The sequence below is a fragment of the Tupaia chinensis genome, unplaced genomic scaffold, assembly GCF_000334495.1.
Source record: "Tupaia chinensis unplaced genomic scaffold, TupChi_1.0 Scaffold146650_1, whole genome shotgun sequence".
NCBI classification, from domain to species: Eukaryota; Metazoa; Chordata; class Mammalia; order Scandentia; family Tupaiidae; genus Tupaia; species Tupaia belangeri.
In genome coordinates, this window is record NW_006206507.1 from 1,326,213 (window position 1) to 1,338,679 (window position 12,467).

The 12,467-nt window shown below is 37.7% G+C and overlaps 1 protein-coding gene across 1 annotated transcript in view; it reads right to left on the reverse strand.

Annotated features, from left to right (window-relative positions):
• The window catches only part of GTPBP10 (GTP binding protein 10), a 28,906-nt gene extending 18,833 nt beyond the window's left edge, over nt 1-10,073 (reverse strand). Inside the window, exons 1-4 of the mRNA XM_006168996.3 lie at nt 9,991-10,073; nt 7,590-7,783; nt 1,598-1,689; nt 822-966 (exon numbers count right to left, since the gene is read on the reverse strand). Coding sequence (XP_006169058.1) covers nt 822-966; nt 1,598-1,689; nt 7,590-7,783; nt 9,991-10,023 — 464 coding nt within the window. The 5' untranslated portion in view covers nt 10,024-10,073. The remainder of the gene's footprint in view (nt 1-821; nt 967-1,597; nt 1,690-7,589; nt 7,784-9,990) is intronic.
• Nucleotides 10,074-12,467: the final 2,394 nt, after the last annotated feature.

Here is a 12,467-nt window from a genome sequence, read left to right on the forward strand (position 1 = left end):
ATACTTGAACTTTTGTATACATCTTAAATCTCTTTATTAGTGTAGATTTCCTCTAGATGAGGAAATAGCACATTAAAACATATGTTTAGGCCTAGCCACAGTGGCATGTACTGCTAAGATGCTATGTTCCATAGGCTGGGGCCAGATGAGATGCTTGGGCTTGATTCCTGGCCTAACCTAAAATCTAGACACAGTGGCATATATCTGTAGTCCAAGCTGGGAGGCTGAGGTAGGAGGACAATATACCAGTAAGTGGTGCAGAGGTTAAGGCAGCCGAGTGCCACATGGCCAACTGTATACTTTGAGTCTTAGACCTGAGGGCTTGAAAAATCATGCTGGGCATGTGTGCATGCATGCCCAAAATTCCAAAAGAATGGAGGAGAAAGGATTGTGGCGTGGCCACCCCAATATGGGGTGATTTCTCATTTTCCCTCTCTCCTTCTGTCTCTCTTCAGCAAACACAAGTCCTATAGCAAAACTAAAAAAAATAAATAGAGGTCAGCAGGTGGTGTGGTTGTTAAGATGCTGGACTCCCATGTAGCAAGGTTCTTTAACCTTCATATAATATTGCAATTCATTGAATTTTCTTTCTTTTTTCATTCTCTAATATTCTATGACCTATATATTATTCTAATCTTCTTTTCAATAACTATGAGACTCTGTTGACAATCTGAAAATAACTGTATCTAATGGCATATACTTAAACTACAATATAAAATATATAACCTACTAAACTAGAAATAATTTATCATTTACATTTATTTTCTATTCATGAATTGTCTCTTTGAAAATATAATAGTAAAAATATGAATGATACTTACCCAACTAGGCCTATATCAGCTATAAGTTTTAGATCAAGGTGAATTATTCGTTTCTGGCCTTTCAATGGTAAAAAATTTGTAAGCAGTTTACCACCAAGACCTCCTTCAGCGACTAAAATTCTGTCTTCCTCTTTATTGAGTTCTCCTTAAAAAGAACCAGAGAATTACAGCAATGATTACTAAGTGAAATCACTAATATAATCATTTTTCTTTCAGAAATAGATGCCAAGAAGTTGCAATTCAAAAATCTAAAGGGTTAAAAAGCAAGATTAAGTTGCCATTTAAAGTCTGACCCTAGGGGCCATCAGGTGGCATGGTGGTTAAGGGCGTCAGATTTGCACATGGCCAACCATAGTTCTAGTCCAGGACCTGGCAGCTGGCTTTCTTATTCTCCGGCACCCTACCTCTCACTCTGTCCTTCTCTGGTCAAATCAAAATAAATACATAATAAATAAATAAATAAAAATAAGTAAAGTTAGATATACTAAATCTTAAAAAAAAAAGTTTGACCCTAGAAAAATATATTCTAAGCAGCTGAAAGGTACCTAGATATATGTTTTAAAACATTACTCTTGTATCTTTAACATAATCTTAAATTTAGTAATTTCAACAACTTTTATATGTTTCAGAAAGTTTTTTTGGTAAATCAGAAAATGAAATCGTTAATGTTAAAAAAATTTCTCCTGAAATTCAAGAGAACCTATTCCACAAAATTTCTAAACAATTTTATCAAATGTTCACATTTTTCATAACTTTAGAAATTAGAGTATACTCACCTATAATTTTACCGTTTTCATCAGTTATTGAAATACCCACAGGTACAGGGATTTCACAGTCTTTTCCTTTGGAGCCTTTTAGTGCACTAACTCTACCAAAAAAAAAAAGGCTAAATTAAAATAAGAAAAATGCACTAAATTTTTAAAAGCATGCTGGGTGTGTGTATATGTAAACCCAGAATCCTGACAGGATAGCAAGTTGGAGAGAAAAAGAGACTGACATAACCAGGCTCTGTTGGGAGAGTGATCTCTCTTTCATGTGCACTCTGGCATAAATAAATAAACATTTAAATAGTAGAAAGATAAGTTTAAAAATAAATTTAAAAAATTGAGTAACCATGCAAAATAATATCTACACATGGATGCTGCACTGTGGTTCTAACAGGAAAAAAAATTAACAAATTAACCATAACTCAAGTAGACAAATGGCAAAATAAACCGTTATTTCTGATAATATATTATGAAGCCATTCTGAATAATTTTCTGACATGAAAAAATGTAAAGTTAAAAGAGAAGGTTGTAAATATGTGCTCTCATTTTTTATCTCCAAATTTTATATACATATACAGAATTATTTGTGTAAACACACAGAAAGCCAGAAAAATCAAGAAAAAGTTAATAGTGGTTATATTTAGGGGGAAAAATTATAGGTAGTTCACTTTTTTTTTTAAAGTTTTTTTATTCAGGGTGGAACACCCTAAGCAGGTGTTCTCTACAGTCTCCTGCAATCTTCTTTCCTAACCCTCCAGTTCTTTAGGGCACACACAGACACATCCAATGTATTTTCAGATCAACTCAGGATCGGAACTTACTGTCACCATGTAGCTTCCAGTATTGCAGTTCAGTATGTGACAATCTGTACCACTGAGGCTGAGCCTAACTTATTAAAGACAGTCTCACTATGCTGCAATCCTCCTGCTTCAGTCTTCCAAGTAGTTGATACTATAGGTACACACCACCAACCCTGCTTTTAAGGTGGCCCAAGAACTGAGCTCTGGAATCCCATGTGGCCTTAGCCTGCTTAGTGGCAGTATCTACAAGTACATGCTACCACAGCTGGGCCTCTGTAATTGATTCTGGATGGTGGTGTGGTAGAGAAGCATGATTGAGATTTGAGAAATGTTTCCAAAAGACTACCAAAGATAATTTTAGGAGAAAAAAGTGAGGAACTCTAAGGTTCCTTGCTTGGGACTTTGAGATGATCTTATGCCCCTCCCAGCCCCATCTAGATACCTATCCCAGCAAAGGGCCTTGCCATATGGCAGGCAACCTGCGACTACAAGGCTTTACAACTGGGACCCATGGCTCACCCCCCTCCCCTACTCACTTTTGAACTCTCAGGACTTCAGAGTTTTCTATAGCACATGGAGCACAATACATGTTGTGTGATCTCTTTATTGTTTCTGAACTGAAACTCAGCACCTCAGTTTCAGGCGTACCTGTTCTCTAGGATCAGGGAGGACTTTGGGTTACCTGGGACCAGTGACAACAGTGCAAGGTGCTGGTGAACAATGGGGAGGTAGAGTAGAAGAGAGATCGCAAATGACCTACTCCTGCAGGCCTTTGAATGCTCAGAGATACCTTGAAGACTTTAGGAAGGAACATATAGATCACCAGATGACTACAAACTATTGCAGAGGCAAAGAAATATGAGCAATCCACAAAATGTCTCTCTCCTAAGGAAAAACATCAATTCCTTGTCACCCACAGACAACACAGTGGAATTCAGGGAAATTAGGGATAAACAATTCAGAATATTTACAGTGACCAAACTAAATGAGATATAAGAGAAAAGAGACAGCGAGCTCCAAGAGATGAGAAAGTTCCTTCACAATGTGAAAGAAATAGACACCATAAAAAAAAAAAAAAATCAAACAGTTGTTAGGGTGAAGAATGTGATACATGAAATTAAAACTTCCCTTGAAAGTATTAAAAGTAGATTAGATCATGTAGAAGATCAAATCTCAAATTCGTAGAAGACAAAGCCTCTGACTTATAAAAAATTATCAAAAAGAATGAGAAAACAACCAAGAAAAATGAGGATAATATATGAGAACTACTAGACAGAATCAAGTGCCCAAACATCCAGATAACTGGTATCCCAGAAGAGGAAGACAATCATAAGGGCATTGATAATTTATTCCTGGAAGAAAACTTTCCAAACCTAGAGAGGTACTCAATATCCAGACATAAGAAATGTATAAGACCCAAAACAGAATCACCCCCAAGATCTTCTCTAAGGCACATCATAGTCAGATTGACCAAAACCACAGACACAGACAAGATAATAAAATTGCAAGAGAGAAACACCAAGTCACTTAGAAAAGTTATCCCATCAGGCTAACATTGGACCTCTCACCAGAAACAATGCAAGCAAGGAAGAAATGGGGAAATATAGTTAAAGTGTTAAATGAAAAACAGTTTCAACCAAGAATACGATACCCAGCAAAATTATACTTCACATGGGAGAAAAAGATAAAAAAACATTCTCAGATAAACAAAACCTGAAAGAATTTACCAACTCCAGACCAGCTCTTCAAGAAGTTCTGAAGGGAGTGCTATGTCAGGAAAACTAAAAAGTCAGATAGACAAATGTAACAGGAAAAAAAAAAGAAAAAACAAGAAAGTGGCTCACTTAATGATTGGAACATGTCTGGAAATATTGATAACAACACTGAATGTTAGTCTATTAAATTCTCCAATCAAGAGACACAGTCTGGCCAAATGGATAAAAAATCAGAAACCCTCTAAGACATACATAGACTAAAAGTAAAGGGGTGAAAAAAGATACTCCATGAAAACGGAAATCAAAAAAAGGCTGGAGTGGGACCAGCAGTTAGCGTAATGGCTATGTTGCTGGACTCCCATGTAGTTGACCGCGGTTCGCGTCCCAGACCCAGTGGCTTAAAACTCACGCCGGGCGTGTGTGCGTGTGTGCCCAAGATCCTGAGAGGAGTACGGAGGAGAAGGAATTGCGGCATGGCCATCCCCCCTGGGGGGTGATTTCTTGCTTTCTGTCTCTCTGTCTCTCTCGCTGTCTGGCGAGCGCACACACCCTATAGCAAAAACTTCTCCAAAAAAAAAAAAAATCACTCTGGGCACATGTGCGTGTGTCCAAAAAAGAGAAAAAAAGGGCTGGAGTTGCGATACTGATTTCAGACAAAATGAGCTTTAAGACAAAAACTGTAAGAGAGAGAACCAGCAGTTAGCATAATGGCTATGTCGCTGGACTCCCATGTAGTCGACCATGGTTCGTGTCCCGGACCCGGTGGCTTAGAAATCATGCCGGACGCGTGTGTGTGCATGCCCAAGATCCCGAGAGGAGAATGGAGGAGAAGGGACTGCGGCGTGACCATCCCCCCTGGGGGGTGATTTCTCACTTTCTGTCTCTATGTCTCTGGTGAGCGCACGCACCCTATAGCAAAAACCTCTCCAAAAAAACAAAACAAAACAAAACAAAAAACTGTAAGAGACAAAGAAGGGCATTATTATATAGTAGTAAATGGGCTAATTCATCAAGAAGACATAACACTTATAAAAGGAGAGATAGATTGCAACACTATAATTGTTGGGGATCTCAACATCCCATTATCTCCTTTAGACAGATCTTCTATACAAAAAAATAAGCAGAGAGATGAAAGACCGAAACGATACTATAAATCAAACGGGCTTGACATCTATAAACTTTGCACCTTAAGACCACAAAATATATATTTTTCTTACCCTTGTATGGAACCTTTTCAAAGATTGACCATATGAGAGGACATGAATCAAGCCTTTACAGATTCAAAGGCAATGAAACTATATCCAGCACCTTCTCTAACCATGATGGAATTAAACTTGACATTATTTTGAAGAAAAATCCTCAAAAATACACAAACACACAGAACCTAAACAACCTACTTCTGAATGGCATCTTAACTAGCAAAGAAATTAAGTCTAAAATTAAAAAAAAATTATGGACACAAATGATAACGAGTACATGAGAATCCATAATTTGTGTGGGACACAGCAAAAGCAGTAATAAGAGGGAAATTCATAGAAATTAGTGCACATAAGAAAAAAATGTAAAGGTGGCAAATAGACAACCTAACATCATGTCTCAGGGAATTGGAAAAACAACAACCACAAAAATAACAACAAAAATGCCAGGAGAAAAGAAAGAAAGATTTGAGCAGAAATAAATGAAATAGAAAACAAATGAACTATTTAGAACATAAATGAAAGCAAAAACTGGTTGTTCAAAAAGATGAACAAAATCAAGGGACCAGCAGTTAGCGTAATAGCTATGTCACTGACATAGACAAGGATGCCCACTTTCTCCTCTCCTCTTCAATAAGGTGCTTGAAGTCTCAGTCAATGCAATCAGAAAAGAGAATAATATAAGAGGCATTCAAATAAGCAAAGAGTTGAAAATCTCTTTATTTGCAGATCACATGATGGAATACTTAGAAGACCCAAAAGTTTCCATGAAAAAACTTTTCAAAGTAATAAATGAATACAGTAAAGTGTCAGGATACAAAATCAACATCCAAAAATCTATAGCATTTCTATATACGAACAACAAGTTGAACAAGGTAGATCTGAAGAAAGGAATCTCTTTTACCATAGCCAAAAATGTATAAGATACCTCCCTAGGTATCTAACTAAGGAAGTCTAACTATGCCTCAGATAAAAGTATGACTGATAACCAGAATACACAGGGAACTCAAGCAGTTTACCTGAGGGAGGGGGGGGGAGAAACTAACCCAAATAATAGATAGGAAAATGAGCTGAACAAACAACTCTCTAAGGAAGACATATGAACAACCAAAAAGCATATGAAAAAATGCACAACATCCCTCATCATAATGGAGATGCAGATCAAAACCACAATGAGATACCACCTAACCTTTATCAGAATGGCAAAGATTAAGGAAACAAAAAATGGCAAGTGCTGGTGGGGCTGTGGTGAAAGGAGAACTCTCCTACACTGTTGGTGGGAATATAAATTGGTCCAGTCACTGAGAACAATATGGGGGTTCCTCAAAGACCTACAAATAGAACTACCATGTGATCCAACAATTCCACTCTTGGGTATCTATTCAAAGGACAGGAGAATGCTCAGTCAGGAAAGTGCTTGTGCATCTATGTTTATTGCAGCATTATTTATGATTGCTAAGACATGGAACTAATCCAAATGTCCATGAACAGATGAATGGATTGAAAAAGTGTGGCACATGTACTCTATGGAATACTACTCAGTCATAAAAAACAAGACCCTGGCATTTGATTGAAAGTGGTTGAATATGAAAGATTTATTGCTGAGTGAAGCAAGCCAGGCTATGAAAGAAAGAAATTTTATGTATTCACTTAATATATACCAACTATCTGCACTTTATGATAGAGTCTGAAATATTGGAGGACATAAAAGCAGTGAAAATAGTTATGGATGCTGAAGACAATATGGAGTGGGGCAGGAGAAGGGAAGAGTATAGAGAAGGATAGCAAGAGGACAAACAGAGAGGCATGACATTCGTGGGACAAAGAAATGGTTTATTACCTGTTAATGATAATGTGTATAGTATTCTCCACTGGATTGGTCTGAGAAGCATTTCATGTTTGGTAAATTCTCTTTACAAGCCAAATGATGTATAGCACTCCAATGTTTAAAATAAATAAATAAAAATAAGAATAATAAAAAAAGAAAACAGTGGAGATTCTGATTATTTCTATTTTTACAGAGGAAGTACCAAAAATACAGATAGATATTGAGACAAGGAAAAATAAGTTTAAATAAAAAACTTATTTTTTTAAATAAAAAAAGTTTAAAAACTGAAGTATTCTTGTACTAGACATTTATGAGTTGAAATATTTCAGACTTTTGTTCAGCTACAAACACAGGTATTTGTAATTTACTTTAAATTATCAACTAAGGTGTTATCTTATGCATTTTTTTGTCCTCCAGGAGGTTATGATTTGTAAAGATTAAAGTCGTCCATTAAGTACTTACCGACTGTTTGCTCCCACTCCAGCCACAAACCGTTTCTGAGGATATTTGTCTTTAAGTTGTTTTAAAGTCATTTTTTTATGGGCTACAACCCAGACATCACCACCTTTTCCACCTTCTCCACCTAAACGCGGATAACCCATTCCACCACTGCCTCCTTTGGTGAAGAGTCTCAGGTTATCGATGAAATTTCCATACTTAAAAAAAAAGAGAGAAAACATGTGTATACCAAATGTGTTTATCAGCTTAGTACTTCCTAGTTCCACTAAAATTTATTTTTAAAAATTACTTATGGTTGGGAGCTGGCAGGTGGCGTGGTGGTTAAAGGTGCTAGATTCCCACATGGCCAACTGCTGTTGGAGTCTCGGACCTGGCGACTGGCTTTCTCACTTTCCCTCTCTCTTTCTCTGCTCAAATTAAAGAATAATAATAACAAATGGAATTAAATAAACAGTTATTTTTAAAAATTACTTATGGCTTTCTGTACTACAATTCTACAGCTTTTTTTTTTTTAGCTCATCTCCAGTCTGACCTCCCTTTTCCATTTGATTATCTCTCTTAAGATGCTCCATCCCGCTCCCCATTATCAGTTATTGTCCCATCTACCTTCTGGGTCTCTGACCAGAGCCTTTCACTCTACACTTTCTTCTCTGGAGGCTCTTAGTCAATAACTACACCCTGAGTGAAATATCTTCTATGTCCAATCTGTTGAGCAGCTCCACCAGGAATATACACTTTTAACAGTTTAAAGCAAAAGAGCAGGACCTGTATTAAATTTATACTTGAAATTCCTTAAATAAGTTTGTAGATTATCAGTTGAATGTATTAATGGTCATGTCAAAAACAAAATGTTAACATTATAAAATCAAACTTTTCCCCAGGCAAAATCTGTTCTTTGATAAGCTTTCAATTAATGGAATCATAGTTCACCCATTCACTGAGACTGCACAAAAGAAAATCTTGCGAGTACACTTGCTTCTTTTCCGGAAGCCAGCTCTTATCTTTCCAGTACCACTATCCTAGTACCTTGACCAATACTTTACCTAGTAAATGTTCTTTCTCTAGTCATTCTCTTCATGAACCTTCCTCTTGTTTCCTGAGCTTTTTCTGAAATGAATCTGATCTCTAATCACGGTCCTTCCCTACTTAAAAGTAATCTTTTTTTTTTTAACTGTTTATGAAACGGTCTAGAATTTCTAACATCTACCCTCCCAATGGCATTTTTATTTGTTCAACTCTTCCTATCTCCTCCTTGCTCTGTATTACATGAGGTACTGCCATCTCTCCATGCTGCTCTGCTCATGATGTCTCTACTTAGAATGTCACATTTTCTTTTCTATCATAAGCCCACCTGGATTTATTTTCCCGATACTTTTCTTAATTCCTCGAATCCACTCTTATCCTGACTTTACTGGCCTCTCAGCAACTTGGTTATATCGCTATTACTGCACACTGTGAAATCTTAAACTTCAGTTAGTGCTCACCTGTTTCCCTCACTATCTCAAAATCTTGTAGGAACAGATCTTGTGTATTAACCTCCCAGGCTATCAAAATACCTTACAATTTCTTAAATTCGTATTTTTTTCATATTTAGATACATATGATAGTTGTTAAATATCAGAAACGTCTGAAAAAAAATTTTTTTTAAAAAATATTGAAATACTAACCACTCTGATATACTTCTCTGAGTAGGAGTTTTAGAAGTTCCATTCAATATGGGGCTTTTTTTTTTTACTACTCTAGATTCAACAGATTCACAGATTTAGGAGCCTCACTTTAAAGGAAAATCTCACTCTGATCATGAGTAATAACGTAATGGCCAAAATACAATGCAGGCAGGTATTCAAAACAAATGACTAATAAGGCCCTTATAAGGTTTATAAAATTGTGGAGCTGCTGTAACTTTTCACTGAAAAGATCCCGAGACCAGCCCTTACAAACAACTGATCAAAGTGTTTTGCAGGAAGGCATGTCACTTACATTCTGCTTCCAGATAAAGCCTTAAGTAGAAAGATTTAAAAACTCCAGTGGGGGGGAAATATGTAATACGCTATGGCCATTACTTAGAAAGAAAATAACAAAGCAATATTTAGGCCTTCGAAAGTCCCCTTACACAACACATAAAACAGTGTGTGTCTAAATGACAAGTAGGTACCCCAGTTCCTCATCAAAGAGCACACAATTGCCATGAATCTCAAACCTGGCCCCCAAACAAAAGCCCGAACCTCGTCAGGTATCCTTCTCCGACCTTACTGACAAAGCCCAACTCCTTGGAGAGGTAGGGAGAAGAGGGCTATGGAAAAATTCGAGTACGAAAAAGGCTCCAACAAAGAAAATAGCGAGGAGAAAGGGGTACGAGAGAGACCCAGAGCACTCAGTTGAGCCTGAGGTACAGCGCACGGACCTTTCTGAACAACACGCAACTGCAATGCACCATGCCTGCGATGCCACCGGAGTCCAACTCGCGGAAACAGCCGCAACAGGAGTCCGGCGCAGCCTTTTTGCGTCAGCGCAGAAGCGACGCGCGTTTTTTCTGCACCGGCGGGTGGATAAGCGCATGCGTCGTATAGTGCGTTTCCGCAGGGTCGGACGCAGGAGGTAAAGAGCAAAGGTGTTATGTCTTGGGGGCGTAAAACAGTAAATCACTGAGATCCTGTCAAGATGCGACGCAAAGGGACAGTAGGGTACAGAGTGAATGCCTTGAAGGAATTTATTTTTGCTAATTGAAGCTGAAAAGTACGAGAGTCATTACTTGAAAAAAATCTTCAACAGACTGACATCAAACGCGAATACGCAACTGGGGGGAAATTTTGTTAGGTCAATGACGAGTTCAGTAATCACTAACCAAAGCTTCTGGAAAACAATAATGTTAATACTGTGGCTCAAAAGTATTACTGAAAATTATGTCAAGATCTGTGATTTAAGAAGACTCACGTGCAGTTGAAGACAAGCTTGTCTTCAGCTCTCTGGCGGTAGATTCTTGGAGTCTCGTAGCTAAGAGTTTTATATCCAACTGCCATTTGAAGCGGGCTTTTGTTAGAATTAGAAAGAGATTAGCTCTTCTAGGCCTGGGCAGGAGAGCAGAGTGGCTGGATCTTAGGCCCCCCCATTCACCTCCTCTCTTCACGCCCTCAATCTGTGAAAGATGTACACAGCCATACTAAATGACTTTCACTACATACCAATCTTAAAATTTTTAAAAAGAATTTATTTAATTTCATTTTTATTATTATTATTTTAAATTTTCCTATGGGGCACATGTGCTCACGAGAGAGAGCGATAGGAAGAGAGAAGGTGAGAAACTCAGCCAGGTCTGGGACATGAACCACCATCAACCATGTGGGAGTCCAGTGCCTTAACCACCATGCCACCTGTTGTCTCCTTAAAAGTCTCTTTTAACCACTAAGACCATAATAGTTTCTAAAATTCCTTTCCTTATCTCAAAATGACAGTCTTCTATGCTTCACATAGGACAGCAATTATTTGGAAATACACAATGTAAAAGCTATCCCTCTTGGTCTTGATTCCTTTGCTGTTACCTCCCTCTTCACCACCAAACAATAAAGCTTCTAACTGTCTTTTAATCTGCACTGGCACAATGGTAACACAACACTTTTTAATGCTGGACCCATATGGAAAGGTCCCAGGATCTCCCCTGCATACTCTGGGTGCCTGCTAATCAGTCTGACTGAGACTAGGGGTGGATCATGGCATGAAGACTGTTGTGGAACCTCTCTCTGTCTCTTTCTACTCATCTGTTTCACTCTCTCAAGGAATAAGTAAATACTCTTAAGCGCACAGCTTAAACCATTTGAGGCAGAATGACCCCAGAATATGATCCCGACCTGATGCAGAAGAAGTCATTACTAGAACTAACCACTACTACTTCTGCCATTGGGAAAACAGGACTAATGGTAAACTCAGTGACACTAGAGGATCTTACACTTTAGCATTACAGTTTAAATGAGCCTTTGGCATAACTCACAACTGATTTTTAAAATGTTTCAATATAAATAGTATTGTATTAAAGATTTTAAACATTTTATTTTGCAATCATTTTTAATTTACAGGTAAGTTAGAAAGATAGCCCAAAAGTTCCCATATATTCTTTACTTAGTTTGCCCCAATGGTAACATGTTATGTAACCACTTGTCAAAACTAGGAAATTAATATTGGCACAATATTATTAGCTAAACTACAGACTGTATTTTATCTCATTTTTTTCCATTTATTTTTACATTTTTCCACACTTCACATATCAAAAATTTTTGCTCATACTCCATAGTTGTTTTTTTTTTAAAGAAGTTTTTGCTATAGGGTGTGTGTGCTCGCGAGAAAGACAGAGAAAGACAGAGAGACAGAAAGACATGGGGATGTCCATGCTGCAATCCCTTCTCCTCCATTCTCCTCTTGGGATCTTGGGCACGCATGCACATGTGCCCGGTGTGAGTTTAAGCCACCGGCTCCAGGATTCGAACTGCAGTCGACTACATGAGAGTCCAGCAACATAGCCATTATGCTAACTGCTGGTCCCATACTCCATAGTTCTTGATTTGCCTCTATAACAACAGAAACGGTATGGTTTTAAGTATTTTGAGAAAATATTTACATGTCAACTACTCAAATGGTTGAAAAGCAAATGCCCAGCACACTAGTCACACATAAACCGTCTTAATTCAGCCCTGCCTACCAAGTATTCTGTGACATACCATCTGCTAGCAAAGATCAGTCTCTTTTTCTTCCTTCAAAGTCTTTCTCTAGATAATCCTCTGGTGTGGTTGCTCTTTTGCAATCTCTACTGATTACAATGCCGGGCTGGAAAAGTCCAGGTTATTTTATGTTATAAATTTGTTTTTTTCTTAAAGAATTATTTTATTTATC